Raw genomic sequence first — 19,198 nt, forward strand, 5'->3', positions numbered from 1 at the left:
AACTCTCATTATATAATAATTTGAGACACTTTTGTCATAAAACAATCATTATTTTTTGGATGGTGAAATTGATTCACATCGCTTCTATTCGATGTCAAGTAGAATTAATAGTCTGTCTGTGTCTGCTGTTGCCCCCCCAGCAGTGGTCTCCTCCCAAATGCAGTGCTGCCTCCGTCCTTGGACCACAACTACGCCCAGTGGCAGGAAAGGCAGGAGCTGTCCCGCGCAGAACACCCACTGTTCATGAAAAAGATCATCCCTGCTCCCCGCCCGAAGACCCCCAATGAACCAGATTCTCCAGCTTCGTCTCCCCCACTCCCTCCTTCTCTACCCCCACCGCCTCCACTATTACCTGGTAAGGCAAACTGTAAGGAAACATGCAGGTAAACTTATTGTTTGTTTTATTTCCTACAGACTCAAACTTGTCTTTTTTTTCAGATCGTGAGGACAGTCCAGAGCTTCCTCCTCCTCCAGGCATTAGCGATAACAGGCAATGTGTTCTGTGTCTCAAGTATGGAGATGAGAACACCAATGTGAGTCAGAAATCACCTTAAAGTCCTCTTAACCTTTATAAAACTTGCTGTATACCCTTTATAACACACCTTTATGTTTAGGAGGGTGGCAGGCTGCTTTACATTGGTCAGAATGAGTGGACCCATGTCAACTGTGCACTGTGGTCGGCTGAGGTATTTGAAGATGACGATGGCTCTCTGAAAAATGTTCACATGGCTGTTCTCAGGGGGAAACAGCTGGTAAGGGAGAACATTTCATCCACTGCAAGTTGCTATTTAATATGTTATTTAAATAGTCATTTGAAAACATTCTGTTTGTCTACACAGCGCTGTGAGAAGTGTCAAAAGCCAGGGGCCACAGTTGGCTGCTGCCTCACCTCATGCGCCAACAACTACCACTTTATGTGCGCTCGCCAGTGCCATTGCATCTTCCTGGAGGACAAGAAAGTGTATTGTCCAAAGCACAGGGACATCATCAAGGGAGAAGTAAGATAATCTGACAAGAAGCTGCTTGTTGATATATTTACCCCTCCTTGCCTTCAAGGGCTGTGCTAGACCTTTTAGTTATCTATTTTTTACTCCTTTAACACTTAAAATAAACTTCTGGCTTTGACTGGGATAGTTACACGAGTAAATGTGCCTCTGGAAGATGTCTGAAGAAGCAGACTCAGGCATTGTCATTTCATGCTATTGTGCAATGTCCATTAATGATGCGTTTTTATTATACATGAGAACTGGGCTGAAGGAGTAGCTAGATAACCATCACACAAGTATCTGGAAATGACAGGTAATAGGTGCTGTCTGTAAGGAGTGGGGTAGAAGTAATTTGCCTGAGACCGTCAGTCACCCTGAGGAACAATAAATAATGTATAACTTAGGTACTTTCAGTGGGTATTCATTGATTTTACAGATCCTTCACTGAACCACTCAGATCATTTCTGACTTTCGTGAATGCAACTCACACATTACCCGATCGTTTTCTACGTTTGTGAAATGGTAACTGTGGGCCCTCTCTGGACATTGCCAGGGGCTCGTACATAAATGATGCTCATGAGACTATAATTCCACGATTTCTGATGCATTACCGCTGTAAAACATCATTTTCTTTAGCAACTTAAAGTGTTGCACATGCTGTCTGCTTCCTACCCCCAAACAATGCCTTTTCATCTTGCATATGTGAGTTACTGTGTTTAAATGTAGTATTTTTTAAAGCACACTCCATATCTGGCACTGATATCTTAATTTTCTTGTATTTCTTTCTCAGGTTGTGTCTGGGTTCGAGGTGACCCGCAGAGTTCTGGTGGACCTGGAGGGCATTAGTCTCAGGAGAAAGTGGCTGGCTGGACTGGAGCCTGAAAATGTTCACATGATGATAGGTATGTCAAGTGGTGTTAGAGATGAATGTTAATTAACTCCCTAATTAACTTGACTTGACCCACTGGTTCCTGGATGATAATTTAAAGATGTTCCCAATCATTACAGGCTCCATGACTATTGATTGTTTGGGGATACTGACTGAACTCTCAGACAGCAAACGCAAGCTCTTCCCAGTAGGATACCAGTACGTATTTTTTCTCATTTATTTTTTTCATTTACTCTTTTAATGTTTATTTCCATCTTTCTTTACTACACAAGTTTACTATACAGTTAAGTCCATCTGACTGTTTGAGTTGAAACTGACATAGCCATGTTACTGGAGTAATAAACAGAGGATAAATTATGTTTCTCCAGGTGTTCAAGGATGTACTGGAGTACTTTGGATGCCCGCAAGCGCTGTGTTTATACCTGTAGGATTCTAGTGTGTCACCCTCCAGTGGCAGAATCTAATCTGAAGAGTATAATGGCTCCTGAGGAGAATCGCACAATAGCACACAGTCCACCTTCTGTAGCAGGTAACAACACTTGACAAAGTTCAGGCTTTGTTTTATTTTGTATATCAGTTGTTATGCATTTAACTAAAATACATTGTTTCTCTCTTGTCAAAGACTTTCCAGACCCATTTGAGTCTCCCAGACGCTCTGACACCCTTTCACCTGCCAACACTCCAAAGCTCAGGGTTTACACCAGGAATCGGCACCCCAGCTACCCCCCATGTCAGCGAGCAATAGGCTCCAGGCCTATGCCCTCTACAGGTACACATCTGCAGTCCCTTGGAGATTTAGAACAAATTCATTTTAATATTATCAAGGGTTTTTTTTTAATCTTTAAAGTAGAATAGTATTTATTAGGACCTGTTCAGACCAGACATTGTAAACAGAATAAACCTAAAACTTTGGTCACTGCCAAAGTATTGATCTGTGACATTTTGTTGGTGACCTAATACCAAAACACAGAACTGTAATCACAGATGCAGCCAATTAATTTCAATAAGCACAATTTGCCATGAACAGTAACACAACCACAGATTGTTTCTTATAATCTGACAAACACAAGTGTGGGTTTTATTCATGTCTTTCAGAAAAAAGTAACGCAGACCAAAGTGAGACAGCAGAACAAGAGTAGTGGGACTGGAGGTGTTGGTGGATGAATTTTATCCAGCCTAAAATAGTAGCCTCGCCAAAAATAGAAGCCTCAAAAACTTAGGAAAATCATGTTGTGTGGATAATTTAAATATTCTCCTTCCCAGATTTTGAGCGCTGTAAGGGAATCTCCTGCAGATATATGTATGCAATAAGGCCAGACACAGTTTTTCAATACCAAAAGGGTGTTTGTGCTGTCACTGATTTGTCCCATTTATGTCTTTTTGCAAGTGACTGGTTCTGAACTGGGCCTCCGATAATCCCTTTTTCTTACTGAGTAGTAAATAATGTCTCTTTTTTCTTTTTAAGGAGGTTCCTGTAAGCCTCAAAGCCATGAGGTTGTGACAGTAGGAGACTCCCTATTGAATCCCACCATGAGGAATATTGACTCACGACGTCACAGCTCCCCTTCTCTCTCACCTCCTTCACACCAGCTAAATAGACAAAGAGGTGTCACCTCCCCAGCTCAGATTATGTCACGGCCCCTTACCTCACCTCCTCCCCTCATCCCATCTCCTGCCAGAGACCCTGAAAAGTCAAAACACCTCAGCAAAGAATCAGTCCAGAGGGAGGACGAAAGAAGTAGATTGTTTTCCACAGACAGAAGCAGAACACAACAATCCAGAGATCAATCATATAAAGATACAGACAAGGGAAGAGGGTCAAGTCGAGACCAGACCTCTAAGGACTCTGAGAAGAATAGGTTAACAAGAGAAATTGGACACAAAGACTCTGATAAGGGTGAAGTAACATCCAAAGAGCAAGAAAAGCGGAAACTGTTGAGTAAAGACCCAAGTCTGAAAGAGACTGAGAGGGGGAGATCTCTCAGTAGAGACCCCTTTAGAGATGCAGAAAAAGGGAGACAGGTCAATAGGAACTCAGAGAAGGGGAGACAGTCAAGCAAATTCTCAAGCAGTAGAGAAACTGACAGGAGCAAACCATCCACTAGAGATTCCAATTACAAGGATATGGAAAAGGCTCGTCCTCTCAGTAGAGATACAGGGTTAAGAGACTCTGAAAAGCATAGACAGTATAGCAGGGAAACAGGAAAAGACTCAGGCCAGGGTAAAGACAGACCGTCAAGCAGAGACTCTGATAAGGGCAGACCTCCCTCCAGAGAGTCCAGTCACAGAAGCACAGAAAGAAATAGAGACAATGGCTCAGGGAAAGACTGTCACCCTAACACCCAGTTCAAACAGACTGGAGGAGAGAGTAAGAGCCCTCGACTGGCACCTGCTGGCTCAGGCCAGTCGTCTCCTCCTGTGGGCACTGCTGTTCTCACAGGACAGCAGAGAGGGAGCAGTGCCAAACAGACAGACAAACAAGGCAAACACAGTGGGAAAGACCAGGACATTTCTGCCGGCCTCAGTCTGCTGCCTCGTCATCGCTCCACCTCCACATCTAATGTCATCCAGTCTAAGGACAAGCCCAACTCAGGGAAGGAGAGCAGCAGTGGGTCTGGAAATGTAATGCCAGCTTCACTACATAAAGACTCTGTCGTTGGGAAATCTGGCTCCCCACAGCCCTCATTTCAGAAGACCAATGCACGCAAATCAAATGATTACTCATCAGGGCCGGCCACAGCGGCAGTGATGAAGCCCCTGTGGCCGTCCCGGACACCAGCAGATGATGACCTTGTCAAGCGAGGCTCCATGCACTTGACCTCCCTAGCTGCAGCCCCAGCTGCCAAAGACAAACACCCCAAAGTTAAGACAGCAAGCAGCAGAGAAGTGTCCAAAGACCGTGAACGAGACAAACTCCAAAACAGCAACAGTAGCAGCAACAAATATCCCCTGCTTAACAATAATACTAAGGCTACTGGCAGCTCTAACACACACACTCAGAACCCCAGCTCCCACAACAGCAGCAACAGCAAAGCTCCAATGATTGGAAACAACACCAAAGCCCATGGAAAGGCTCAGGGGGAGAAGCTTGAGAACCAGGGAGGAGACAGGTCATCCTCAAAAAATAGAGAGACTTTCTCTGGTCCTGAGAAAAAGAACAGCTCCAGTCTGGAAAACTTACAGCAGCTGCAACAGGCTGGTCTAACTCAAGAGAAGGGACTGAAGACATCTTCTCAGTCTCACACCAAACCCACAACAAATCAGCTGTCCTCTAGGCATAAAAAGAGATCAGTTAAGCCCCCCACTACTACTGCACTGAAGACTGATATTAAGACTGACCCTAATGGGACAAGCTCTGTTGGTAGTATTTCTTCTTCCTGTCCCAGCACAACTACTACCTCCATTGTCTCTCCTGCTGGCCAGGGAAGCCGCCGGCCCGCCTGCTCCACTCTCTTCTCGTCAGCCTCTGCCAGCAGCAGCGACAGCTCTGAGTCTGACACTCAGACTCAGACAGTGGAAGAGGAGCACTCGCATGGTGATGTCAGAGATCATCGTAGCCTCCTCACACAAGGCACTGAGGATGATGGGGATGGCCAAGACGATGACCATGACAGAGGAATGGATGACAAACATCATGAGGATGACAGTGATGGATCAGGGTCTGCCAAGCGCCGTTACCCCCGACGTAGTGCCCGGGCACGCTCTAACATGTTTTTTGGCCTGACACCATTTTATGGGGTCCGCTCTTATGGTGAAGAAGACCTTCCCTTCTATGGTAGCGGAGATGGAGCTGGGGCCGTGGTTAAGAGGAGGACAGGTGGCCGTAAGAAGTCAGCTGAAGGACAGGTCGATGGAGCAGATGATATAAGCACCTCCTCTTCATCAGGGGACAGTGGAGAGGATGACGACAGCGGTAAAGACCCTTACTACTACAACTTCACCCGAACAATAATTAACCCTGGCGAGGGTCTGCCATCCATAGAAGGCATAGACCAGTGTCTAGGACGAGGCTCTCAGCTCCAGCGCTTTCTTAAAGATGAGGAGCAGCAGCAGAAGGGACAAGCAAACAGTGAAGAGGACATGCTAAGTGCTTTGTAAGTACAAATGTGATAGGTTTAATTCTCTTGAAAGATTGACTATTAGTAATAGCAGTCTTATTTTCTATTTCTACGGGAATTATCAGTGCAGAGAAAAGGCCTCTTGACACATTTAGATAGACCTACAACCTGTTTTTACAACAAAGAAATAGAAATAAAAACCTGAAACTGTTCTGACTGTAACAGAATAGCAAGGACATCTTTCTTCAACAAAAGCTGTGACTGCAGGCACTTACTTTTCTTTTAACTGAAAAGTATACTGTGGGATCAGACGCATCTGTAAAGCAAATGAAACAGTACAAGTGAGAACTGCATTATGGTTTATATTATGCACATGGCAACATAGACAGTAACATCACAGTCACACATGCCAACATGTTGTCAGTGTGGACGTTCTTCATTGTGAGTGAGAAGGAGACACAAAGAACAAAATTATTAGAGGTGGCTTGCCAAGTGAAATGAACGTGACATGTCTCTGCAGTACTAGTGCCAGGCTGCTAAATTAAGCCATGAGTAATCACTCATCAACTACTTGTGCAGTACAGTTTGTTTCTATTTGTACAGACATTCTGTCCAGAAACTGGGAGCACTTTATTTTAGAGATCGATTTTGAAATGAGCATTAAAGAAGACCTTTTGGGGGAAAGTGTAGTTACTTATTTAATGGTTAGTGTTTAATTGCAAACATAAAATTGAATTTTCCATTGACAACGAGACAAAAATGTTTGTTTGCGTGCTATCAATTTTAAATCTTTGAGAGTAAATTGAAATCACATTTAAAGGTCCCTTAAAATAAAAGAAAACAGATTCAGAAAACTGACATCGGCACATCTCTAAATCTCTGAGATACATTTATTTACAGAATTCTGAGAGCTTTTCTCGAAATAATAACCTGACAAATTGCCTTTCCTATATTTAACAGGTCCCTGGGAAAACAGCATATTGGACAGCTGGATGGTGTAGATGACGGTTCAGAGAGTGACACCAGTATCTGCACCACCAGCACTACAACCACAACTGCCACCTCCTCATCCACCCCACATAAGAGCACTCCTAAGAGACGGGCAAGAGAAAGGCACACTGAGAAAGTTGATTCCCATGATTCGAACAAGGAGCCTGACAGTGGCGGAGCAGTAAGCGGTAACACACGGGAGGGCAGAAAAAACCAGAAGGAAAACTGTCTTCCTCTTGGGGGCGGGGTGAAGACCCAGGCACAGAGTCAGGGTCAGGATCCACTTGAAGCCCAGCTGTCCCTGAGCACAGACCTGCTCAAATCAGACTCTGACAACAACAATAGTGATGACTGTGGAAACATTTTGCCGTCGGATATCATGGAGTTTGTCCTCAACACGCCTTCCATGTCAATGCAGACTCTGGGTCAACAATCAGAGCCTTCCTCCTCTGAGCTTCTGCTTGATGAGGGTTATGTCGGAGTTGATGTTAACCGCCGCAAAGACATACTGTTTGATGACTTTTCTCAGCCTCTACCCAGTGCTGAAAGTGGAGGCGTTGTGGAGAGTAGTGTGAATAGTTCCATATCTGTAGAGGAGCCATATCTTCCACTGGAGCTGCCCTCTGACCTCTCTGTTCTGACTACACGCAGCCCTACTGTCAGTACTAATCAGAACCACACAGCTGGTAGTCTCATCTCAGATACCTCAGATCGCACTATGCTAGGTTTGACCTCTGACCCTGACACAATCAGTGGAGAAAAGAGCGGGGACAAGAAAAGAGCAGGACTACCATCAGAAAGTCAGCATGACACAACAGCTTTGGGAAATCGAGATGCACAGGTCACTGAAGGTCACATGACTCCTGAACAGTTTATTCCCAGCCCTGCTATTGGCCAAGTGGTTGAACCTTCAGTTAACCAGGACGTCCCACGGAGTGCTGGGACCCCTGGTTTGCCAAGTTCTCCCTCTTTGCCCCTTCAGGGTCAGAAGTACCTCCCAGTATCAGCGGCAGGTAGCCCCAGTCCAGTCACTGTCCCGGGTCCATCCCAGGCTCAGGTTTCCAGCCCAGCAGTCATCAAACCGGGCCCTGAAAAGCTCATTGTGGTCAATCAGCAGTTTCAGCCCCTCTATGTGCTTCAAACGGTCCCTAATGGTGTCACCCAAAAAATCAGTGCCACAGGAGTGATGGACACCAGCTCTTCAGCAGTGCTGAGCCCTATGACACTCACTACAGGTCTGAATACTGCTCTGCCCCCAGCCCAGCCGATATTCCCAGCTGGGGGCAAAGTTCTCAGCACAATGTCCCATCCACCTCAGATTCATACTTTTACAGGAACCACACAGACCAGCTTCCAGACGGCAATCCCAAGCACCACGTCGGGGCTTCTAATAGGGTTGCACTCTCAGGCTCACGACCAGCCCCAGATTCTGGTCTCAGAGGCGGGTCGAGCACATGAGTTAGGCCCGAGTGTTGCCATAGTGTCCAGTCCCTCGTCTCTCACCTCCTCCCCCACTGTTCTCGCCTCTGCTCACGGCAAGAAGAGACCAATTTCACGTCTTCAGCCAAAAAAAAATAAAAAGCTTGCCCGCTCTCGTAGCCAGCCTACTCTGGCCCCATCAGACGCAGGACCTCCCAACATGACCCTCATCAACCTCTCCTCCCCTCAGATTACAGCGAGCATCCCTGGACAACCTGGTGGTTTGGTTGAGTTAAGTACTCTCTCCACGTCGCAACGTAAAGTTCCAAATATAATCAAAAGGCCAAAATCAGGTGGGGTTATGTACTTGGATCCTACTACCCTCCTCCAGCAGAGAATTCCTGCATCTGCCCCTCCGGGTATCCTGGGTCATGACTCCTCCACTCACCTCCTCCCCTGCACAGTCTCTGGTCTCAACCCAAGTCAGTCAGTGTTGAATGTTGTGTCTATGCCCCCTAGTGGCACTGCAGGCCTGTTGGCACCAGGATCAGTGTCTCTCTCTACACCAGTGCTCAGCTCCACTGAGATCACAGGCCCTATAAGCAACCTCTTGTTTAAAGCCAGTCCACATGGCTTAGGCTTGTCAGATCAGCCAATGGTCTTGCAGTCCGCAGGAGGAGCTCCCCTCATGTCACAACTCAGCTCTTCTGTTCAGACATCCATAGCAAGCAGCATCTGCGTCCTGCCCTCCCAACAAACTATCAGCATGGCTGTCAACCAGCAAGGAGAGACGGATGGCAGCAACCTCCACTTACAGCATCACACACAGCCTGTAAACAGAGCCCAGACTGTGGAGCCCAGTCAAAATACAACTGTTACTTTAGCGCCGGGCACAGCCACCCCTTTAAGCCCCGCCAAAGGGCGTGTTGTTGGAGTATTTACCCAAACACAGACCTCTTCACAGTCTCAGAGTAGCAGAACAACGCCTATTTCCAGATCTTCAGAACAAAGACCATCTAACTCCACAGTGATGTCAGCAGCAGTCACAGGAGCAGAAAAAGGCAAGAAAGCCAAGAGGAGCAGACAGAGTCCAGATATTACCAGTGTAAAGAAGCTTAAGTCTTCTCAGCCAGAGGAACATCACAACCCCACAGGAAGACTCTCATCCAACCCAAGGTTAGAAGCCATCACAGTTCTGTGTGTTTTAATAGTTCTATGATGTCATTTGTACCCTTATAAAAATAGCCCAGATTTCTCACAGTAACATTGTAAATTCATTTTAATAAAACTGAATGGTGGAAGGAATTGACAGATTAAATGTGTGTTCAGTACCAACTACATATCTGCGCTATGCTATTTTACACAATAAGGACATTTTGTATAGTTTCCGAAAAGTGAAAGCACTTTCAGTAACGGGCAAATTTCTCTAAATGTTGAGATTGTAGTTATCCATTTTGAGATTCAATTTATTGTCACTACATACATACAAATACAAGGCAATGGAATGCAGTTTAGCATCTAGCCAGAGGTGCAATATCAGCAAATGCTGGAGGTACAGAATATATGGTATTAACAATATCTGTACTATGTACAGTGGCAAAATATATGCAGATGTAAATGCTATGAACATTCATGATACATACTACTACAGGGTTTTTGCTGATTCTAAAGCTGGGATATGAAATATGTCTTTAATAACAGTCATTCATTTGCAGATTCTAACTACCTGCTATTAGTTGAATATTTGTCACAAATTCTAATCTAATTTTCAACCTTTGCTATTGGTTCGGCAGTTCCAAAGAGCTGAGCTCCCCTGAACCCATGGACACAGGCAAACCAGCAGATAAACCAACTAACAAGAGGTATAGAGTCGACCACAGTATGTAGGGTTTTTATTGACTGTATAAAAGTATGGTTTCTAACACTGGCTTAAAATGTCTTCCAGTGTATTTGGTAAAAAGAAGACGTCTGAAGGTCCAGTTTTACCAGGGAAGATGGTGGGTAAAGACAAAGGTCTGACAGCAGGTGGAACAGGATCTCTCAAAGCGGCTTCACCACCAGACCAGGACAATAACAGCAGAGACATGGTGTTGGATAGCAAACCCAAGAAGGGCATCATCTTTGAAATCTGCAGTGAAGATGGCTTCCACATTCGCTGCGAAAGTATCGAAGGTAAGAGGAAAAGCACTCACCATCTGTGTCCTGTAGTTTTAACATTAAATACAAATGATCCATCCTATTTCCCACAATTTCATTAAAACACATCACCTGCACATTTATAGACAGACGTATTCACACTCTATCACATGTATCAACTGCTTTTCCTGACAGACGGAATTTTGTCAGATCTAAACTTGTTTATGTATGAAATGTTGAACCATACTATCCTTCTGCAGAGGCTTGGAAATCCCTGACTGATAAGGTGAAGGAAGCTCGCTCCAACGCACGACTCAAAGAGCTGTCTTTTGAAGGTGAGGCCATTGCTTTTCAACTTTAGTGGTCTTTGTGTTGTAGCATTTTGTGGAAGTCATAGGTGAATGGCTGTGAAGACTAGCAGTCCTTTCACTAGGAAATATTATGTCTTTCAGCCACAAATGTAATTTAGTAGTAGTTTGTGTGCAAAACTTTTAGATGGTACCCATAACGTTTCAAAAGCTTAAAAACGAAACTTGCCAAAGCAAGCCAGGGACAAACTGCATTCATGAGTTATGGGAAGGCGATTGAGTTACTTTCGATGCCCTAAACATTGATTTCACATGAATTTGGTGAAGGGAGTGTATCCAAAATGGCTTGGGTTCTGCTTTTATACTTAGAAGTCCAAACTAAGGTTCATATTATTATTTTTACATTTCAGACTTTTTATCTGGGTATTATTGGTTTCACATGATGTACACTAAAGTTATATGCCTGAAATGCCTGCATCCTGTGATGATTAATACATTTGAAGAAAGGCAAGTGCTTGAAGGTGACATGTCAGTTTAAAGTAGCTGTTGTGACTGAAGACAAATGAATGTGCAGATTTATTTAAATGCTGCTGTTCTTTCCCTATTGTTTTTTTGTCTCATTATTACTTTGTTATACCATATTTCTATTAAAACCTTTGTCTCCTTCTGGTCCCATGTGGTACCTCGACATTGTCTAGTTCTTTTTTTTTTCTTGTTTTGGTTAACGGCTGAAGAGACCTGGTGTTACTCTCTGTAATTGGTCCCCCAGTTCAGGCCATCCAGAAAGTGTTGTGAGACTATAAAGGAACTGAACTGTGGGTCAGTTTGATCTTGACTTCGACCACCTATTTTCATTGGAGCAGTGTTGGGCTGTTTGGTCTGGACTGTGGTCTAGGGAAGGTTTTACATCTGAAATCTGGCCAGAAGTCTGTATAAAACAAGTTGTGTGTTAAAGGAGTGATATTTAGCTTTTTTCAAATATTTAATTATGCATTTTTAAAATATTTCCTTGTGGTCTACATAAACTGTAAATGCTATACTTGGGTCTGAATTCTTCATAAATTAAACTCCACAGGCCCATTTTCAACCCTATTTCTGAGTAATGACACTCAGAAAGGTCGTTTTGAGCACTGGCCCTTTAAATGCAAATGAGCCACTTCACGCCCTCCAGGTTGTTGGCTGTGCTGCTCTTTCCTGTTCAGCCAACAATTGAACATTTTAGGTAATCAGCTCGAAGTTTGGACATATTTTCAGTATGGACTACAACCACTGCTGCTGTCAGTTATGGCATACTCAAAGAAATGTTCGTCGTAGGTCTAGACCTTATATGTGCAAATGTTGTGACGTAACAAATTAAGCAGGAATTAAAACGGGTTGTAGAAATCCACTCGAATTTTGCCAAAATGAATATAAAGATAGCTTTGCAGCACCTGGAGGGTTCAAATTCAAACTTTTTGAACTGTTAGGGTCCAAATACACAAGTAAGTGTACCAAAGACTAATAAAAGTGGGTTTAGCAAAATATGACCCCTTTAAATAGATCTTATTGTTCAACCATGTGTGTCTTATGAAAAATAAATAGCTTTAGTTCTTATCATCACTGCTAGTAGACACTTAATTGTGGTATTCATACATACACATATTAATTTATTGGTTTTTATACTTGAATTCATGACTGTAGTTATTCACTCTGAATGGGTGCCTTTGCTCGTCCTCAGGTGTGAATGGCCTGAGAATGCTGGGAGTCGTCCATGAGGCAGTCGTCTTCTTATTGGAACAGCTGTATGGCTCCAGACACTGTCGGAGCTACAGCTTCCGCTTCCACAAGCCCGAGGAGACCGATGAACCTCCCATCAACCCACACGGCTCAGCCCGGGCAGAAATCCACAACAGGTTAGGATGGACTGATCTCATATCATACAGACTGGATGAAGGAGCATAGGCTGTTAGTGTTGTAATATGAATGAGTTTGTATTGTGGACTATGACTTATTTCACCACATAGTCGTATTATACACATTGGTCAGGTGTTTGTGTAAAATACAAACACTGTGATCTTCAGTGTAGTGTACATGCCATTAATTATATACAAAATGTGCAGCAAGTTAGAATATGCACACAAAATATGTGTTTTGTATGTCTTTAATAAACAATAGGATATTTAAAAAAAAAAAAAAAAAAAAAAAAAAAAAAAACCTTCTTCCACACATTCTAACCATGGCTTGTTTTTGTTTCTGACTGCTGCTGATTTTCCCTCCAGGAGGTCAGTATTTGATATGTTCAATTTCTTGGCCTCAAAACACCGCCAACCTCCTGAGTACAGACCGCAGGAAGATGATGATGAGGAAGGGCAGCTCAGGACTGCCAGGTCAGTTACAGCACACACAAATTATTTTCTTTTTTTTTTATAGTAAAGATTATCCAGAATTTAATTTCAATTCATAGTTTGGTCAAAATAACCTTGTTTTAGGTCATGTTAGGATCATATGTTCATTCTTTCACGATAACAGTTCTTTGTCATGCTCTCATTACAGGCGTGCGTCCATGGAGCTACCGCTGTCGGTGAGGTTCAAGCAGCTCAAGGCCACATCTAAGGAAACTGTTGGAGTTTACAGGTGAGATCAGCAGCAACACGAAGGTTTAAAAGAGAAGATGGCCAAAGTAAAATAATTGAAGTTATGCAGAAAACGTACAATATTTAGTTTGACATATTGTCCCAAATTGTGTTCTGATCAGGTCTCCTATTCATGGCCGAGGTCTGTTTTGCAAGAAAACCATTGATGTTGGAGAGATGGTCATAGAATACTCTGGAAATGTCATTCGCTCTGTGCTCACAGACAAACGTGAAAAATATTATGATGGAAAGGTGAGTACAGGAAGGATATTGGGGGGGATAAACTTAGACTTCACACATCCATTTATTTAACTCACCCGAAAATCTTGTTGGAAACCTCTTCTGATTGTTTTACTTTTTTTTTTTTCCTCAAAGGGGATTGGCTGTTACATGTTTCGCATCGATGACTATGAGGTTGTAGATGCCACAGTGCATGGCAACGCTGCCCGCTTCATCAACCACTCCTGCGAGCCCAACTGCTACTCACGGGTCATCACTGTGGATGGCCAGAAGCACATCGTCATCTTTGCCTCTCGTCGTATCTACTGTGGAGAGGAGCTCACGTACGATTACAAGTTCCCCATTGAGGACGCCAGCAACAAGCTGCCCTGCAACTGTGGTGCAAAGAAGTGTCGCAAATTCCTCAACTGATATCTGAATCGAAACATGTTGGGCAGTAGTGCCATGATGTTCATGGATGCCCTCGCTGGTGTTTGTGTGCTGACTTATGCCAATTTTGTGTGTCCTGTGCCCACAGGGCCACGGCTGACAATGAGCTCTGTCAGTGTTTTCGCTGCTGGTTTTGGCAGAAAACAGTGAGACGGTGGCTGTGAGTCGTGTTGTGTATGCAGGAAGGGCCATTCTGGAGGAGGGGCCATTTGTAGAAATTCTAACATTGTGCCTCCTTTAGTTTTATTCATGTCTGGAATGGAAAGTTTCACCTTCATTGAGGTGTTTAATGAAATGGTTGAGCCTTCACAACATTGCAATATCAAGTTTAATTTACTTTTGATTAACATTTAGAAGGTATAAAGTTGCCCCTTCATAATTTCTTACATTGGCCCATCCTCCTTAATTTTCTATTATTGTCGTTTATTTAAAGATCTTGTGGTCCGAAGCTGAGATACGAACATAATAGAAAAAAAAAATCAAAGAACTTGGTTCCATTTTACACCAAAGTGCAATTTGTTTAAGGGACTTGGAACAGTAATTTTATTAGAAAGAAAAATTAGAAAACTTGTTAGAATTAGTTTTTTTTAATCTCTGTATCAGCTGTTTTGATGCACATCTCCCTGTCTGAATGTGCCCTGATGCCTTCAGAGCTGTTGTGATAAACTGGAACCTTCCCCTAACCAGGCGTTTTTCAGAAGCTTGTGGGTGTGTACATTGAACACTGTAAATAGGAGCTGCTCGTGTACAGCAGTCTGAAAACAGCTGTCCAGCTGGAAACACTAGGGGGAGCGGTAACCACAGAAAGAGGGTGAAGAGATGCTGATGGACAGAAAAAAGTGACGAGGGGGACAGAAGTGTAGATTTGTTTAAAAACTTTTTAAAAAAATTATTTTTGGTTGTTCTTGTTAAGGGTGATATCTGAGGTTGATGCCATCCTTTGTACTTACATTGACTTTTTAGTCTGACAACTTGGTAGCTATGTAGACATGCTATTGATGGGATTAAGCCTCTGGCCTTGAGAAAGCAAGGCAGCTAGAGATTCTGGTGGACTGACAGCCAAGGGACTGGGGTACTCTACTGATGTGCTTTAGTAGACGTGCACATATTTCTAATTGATTTTTTGGAGCTGTGGTCCAGAAATGGATCTTTGTGTAACGTACAGCTGACAGTGGTATCACAGGTTTGTGCATGCCGTTGTTTTGTTGGTTTGTTTTTTATCTAACTTTGTGGTAACTATATAAGCTCAGACTTTGAATCACGTTCCAAATTACAGCCACAAAGAGAACCAAACATCATGACCTTAAATTGAATTGTCACACAGCTTGTTTTCTTCTCCGCCTTTCGTGATGAATATTACTACGGAAATTGTTTTATTTGTACGGTGTTAATTCTTTTAAAGTTTTGTCTGTTATCTGTCTTTTTATTATGGACAGGAAAAATATCATGCTTGCTTTTAAAAATGTAAATAATGTATATTTTTCTACAAAAAGACTTAAAAAGCACTCACTAGTGAATAGCACTTAATGATGGTATTTATATTTTTAAAAAATCATATTTATTTTATTGCCATTTTTGTAGGAAATAGAGGTTTACAAACACTAATGCTTGGTCTATGTTTTGTATTCCGCTGCCTTTTCAAGTTGGTTTTTTTTTTTTGTATTTTGTTTTGTTTTTTTCCTCTTTTAATTTGTAGCCTGAATGTTTTCTTTGATTCCAAAGACTGACGCTGGTCTGGGGCTTGGTCCTCTCGAGTTCAGTCCACCAGTAACTCTTTATCCTGGGCTGTTTGGTCAGAGCTGAGGGTATTCCAGTTAAAGCTAGCAGTATGGCAGTCATGTGAATTATTATGCACTTGAGAGAGTTTAGATTGTTGATCCATAACAGATATCTCCTCTCTCCAGCCTTATTGTCTTCACACCACATCACATCGAGAATCAAGTACACTTTCAGGCCGCTGCCAGACAGTCATATCAAAATTTTCCTCTTCACAAAATAGCCACGTGACTTGAATTGGCAATACATGTGTAGAATCACATGAAGTCCTGTCATGTAAAAGTGTTGTGTCCCTCTGCAGACCTGGTTTATGGTAAACAGGTGCCTTTATATTAAAGATACCAAGAGCATATAATATCATATCTCCGTTAAGCCCATCTGTCTTCAAAAAGGAAAAAAAAAAAAAGTCTAAAACCACTTTGTCCCGGTGACCACTGACTAGTGCTCGCCTCAGTTTGGAAATCACTTTTTATTCTTTGATTTAGTCTCCTCGTTGTTTGCCTTAGTTGTCACTAAACAAGCCTATTCACACCCTGGACCGAATATTTCGTTATCAGACTGTTTAGACCAACTGGTTCCACTAAGTGACTGAAGTCTATGACTTTGTTTCTGATTTATCGATGTCCACCGTTCATGCTGACTTCGTTATCACCTAAAGGCCGTTAGCAGTCACTACCACACTGTTGTTGTGAACTGAAACAAAAACGTTAGTTTGCACTTTAGCTGTGTTACAGGCACTGAACAGACATAGGAAAACTCAGCTGCTTCTTCAGACAGACAATGCAAATCCTATGCTGAAACAACAAGCACAGAGCGTCATTAAGAATAATTGTCAACCTGTGCATTTGGCCCCAGTACTGAAAAAAAAAAACTAAGCTCAGTCCATTTTGGGATTAGACCAGCTGAAGTGGTGTTTTAGGCTCTAGCAAAGTGCACTTGACTCTTTTCCACAACATAGTGAAGGCAGGGACCACTCCAGCAGCCCTTTTCCTTCCTGACGGTGCAGTATGTACGATCCAGGCTGGGCTTTTCCACTCAACTGCATCAGGTCCAGCTACCTGACCCCCCCCTTCACCTGGCCTGGTGGTCGTACTGCTGCACCCACTCTGGGCTGGCTGGGTTCTGCTGCTAAAGGTCAGCAATGAATGTATATTCCTCCTCCACGTCACCAGATTTGTAATGATGCTTCGTCAGCTACATTTGTTTTCAGTTCTTGTGTCAGTGACCCTGGTCGTTTCGGAAGATGTCTAGACCTCTAAGTGGGTGGGTGGGGGGGGCAGCAGTTTCATTTGAGCACTGACAATAAATAATACAGATGTGTGAACAGCAGGACAACAGGTTCTTATTGGGTTAGTTCAACAGTTCATGTTAGCATCAGTGATTACATGTTTACTGATGCCAAGGGCTCTGTCTATGACTCTTACTTCTGCATTTTCAGGGTCAGAGGGTTCAGTGAACAATAAGTCATTTATTTCATGTTTTAAACAGCATATACAATAAGGAAATGGTCTCTGTTGTTTCTTTGGACTCTTTCTACCACGCCACACCAGTGGCCCTTCTTCTTCATTATCTGTAATTATAGTATAAATACATAACAATATTATACGGAAACATGCATAGTAATTTCTTGTACTTTAGTATCTATACAATATATGGAATGGACAGACAAACTTAGTTACAGTAGCAAAACAGCAGATTTATAATGGTTAATAGCAATGTTTCAATGTACTCTATAATGGTTTTGTGTTACAGTACTATCAGATGAAACTAACGTGCATCATTCTTTTGTATATTGATATCCAGTACCAATTTTGCTGTGCCTGTAAATGTTTCTTCACCATCAAGGAACATTGCAGTTTTTCTTTCTTTTTTTTTCCTCTCTCAAAAAGGAACATTTTTCTTTTATGTGATGAGAAATGTAACTGTATTAATGTGGTTGTGAACTTCTTGAGGTCAGCCATTTGATCCCCCCCCCCCTCCCCGGTTGTTGTAGTGAATGTTTTTATGTTTTTCTTTGTACGTTTTAACAGGGACTTTTAGACGGCTTACTTGATGTGGTATAAATTAAGAGTTTGGTTTGTGGAGACCCACCAGGAGTTAGAAAGATCCAACCAAAATGGCTTTTTCATTTTGGAGCCTCTCATGTCTCCATGACCGTCTCTCTCCTCCGAAGCTTTGGTTGTACTTATCATGTACTGTTTTATAGAAAGTCAAAATGCTGAGATAATGATGAAACATTTTAATTTATTTATTTTGTGCAACATCCACCCTGAATTGTTCTTTTACAAGTCACGGTTTGGGCGAGGTTGGACAAGTACTTCACATGTATTTGTAATTTTTTAATTGCTTCTTGTGTATAGAGTTTTCAGCCTAGGATGGGATGTGGTGTCACAGAGGGAGTGGACAGTAGGACGTGTTATAAGAGATCAAAGATCATAACAGGCTCGTTTCTTATGCCTTGAATATACCTTTGTCTTATCAATATTCCTCCTGCTCTGTGTAATAATAACGGTCTTCAAACAGTCATACTTTCTCTCGTTTTAACAGTATTTTCTCAATACACATCAATGAAATGAAGGAAAACCACCACAGTGAAAAAAAAAAAACCACAAACTACTTGGTTGAATGTATAATTAGGAAACAAAGTTGTACATAAATGTAAAAAGAAAAGTTTCTAATCATGTTTATTTTCTATGCACTTTTTTATTTAAGTGATAGTTTAAATAATAAACATGTCTCCTTTATTTGTCTCTTGCCTGGTTCATTCACTGTGCTTTCTCAAAGTTTCTACTTCACTGACACTCTTCCTGAAGCCATTGGAGGAAAAATACACACACAGCTGTTATTTTGAGAAAATGATAGTCATTATTTTTATCATTTGCCAGTATTAAAATCAGACAATCTAATTTATTTACAAAAAAGATGGGTAGCACATGTATACATGAAGTATTTAGTTAACAAAAATGCAAACTTTTTATTTAGGTATTTTGTTAAATATTTATTAAATTTGAAACTATACTATTCCTATTTTAGTCCAATGCCAATGGCCAATGTATTTTACTGTTGATTTTTTTTTTTTTTTTTTTTTTTTTTTTTTTTTTAGTATTCAACTTTTTTTACTCTTACGCCATTAACCCTGTAAAGCCTGAACTATTAAATCATTGACAGAAAATTCCAGGTCTGAAACTGGAGCCTTTATTGGTCCTTCTTTACAACCAAAAAAAAAAAAAAAGTTTTGTATGTATGTATGAGTTTCAATTTTGTATCATATTTGATACATCGGGTCTCAATGCTTAAATATTATTTTTGAACAAACAAAAACATAATATAACACAAAATGTGTAACAAATTAGTA

At 42.1% G+C, this 19,198-nt stretch overlaps 1 protein-coding gene across 1 annotated transcript in view; it reads left to right on the forward strand.

The window, feature by feature from the left end:
* The window catches only part of kmt2a (lysine (K)-specific methyltransferase 2A), a 41,061-nt gene extending 22,474 nt beyond the window's left edge, over positions 1–18,587 (forward strand). Inside the window, exons 17-34 of the mRNA XM_030151934.1 lie at positions 141–355; positions 439–533; positions 615–752; positions 840–998; positions 1,777–1,888; positions 1,995–2,073; positions 2,244–2,404; positions 2,498–2,644; positions 3,341–5,969; positions 6,894–9,518; positions 10,136–10,204; positions 10,288–10,514; positions 10,739–10,813; positions 12,504–12,678; positions 13,045–13,152; positions 13,319–13,399; positions 13,521–13,650; positions 13,774–18,587. Of these exons, the coding sequence (XP_030007794.1) occupies positions 141–355; positions 439–533; positions 615–752; positions 840–998; positions 1,777–1,888; positions 1,995–2,073; positions 2,244–2,404; positions 2,498–2,644; positions 3,341–5,969; positions 6,894–9,518; positions 10,136–10,204; positions 10,288–10,514; positions 10,739–10,813; positions 12,504–12,678; positions 13,045–13,152; positions 13,319–13,399; positions 13,521–13,650; positions 13,774–14,049 (7,501 nt within the window). The 3' untranslated portion in view covers positions 14,050–18,587. The remainder of the gene's footprint in view (positions 1–140; positions 356–438; positions 534–614; positions 753–839; positions 999–1,776; positions 1,889–1,994; positions 2,074–2,243; positions 2,405–2,497; positions 2,645–3,340; positions 5,970–6,893; positions 9,519–10,135; positions 10,205–10,287; positions 10,515–10,738; positions 10,814–12,503; positions 12,679–13,044; positions 13,153–13,318; positions 13,400–13,520; positions 13,651–13,773) is intronic.
* Positions 18,588–19,198: the final 611 nt, after the last annotated feature.

Source organism: Sphaeramia orbicularis, chromosome 13, assembly GCF_902148855.1.
Source record: "Sphaeramia orbicularis chromosome 13, fSphaOr1.1, whole genome shotgun sequence".
NCBI classification, from domain to species: domain Eukaryota; kingdom Metazoa; phylum Chordata; class Actinopteri; order Kurtiformes; family Apogonidae; genus Sphaeramia; species Sphaeramia orbicularis.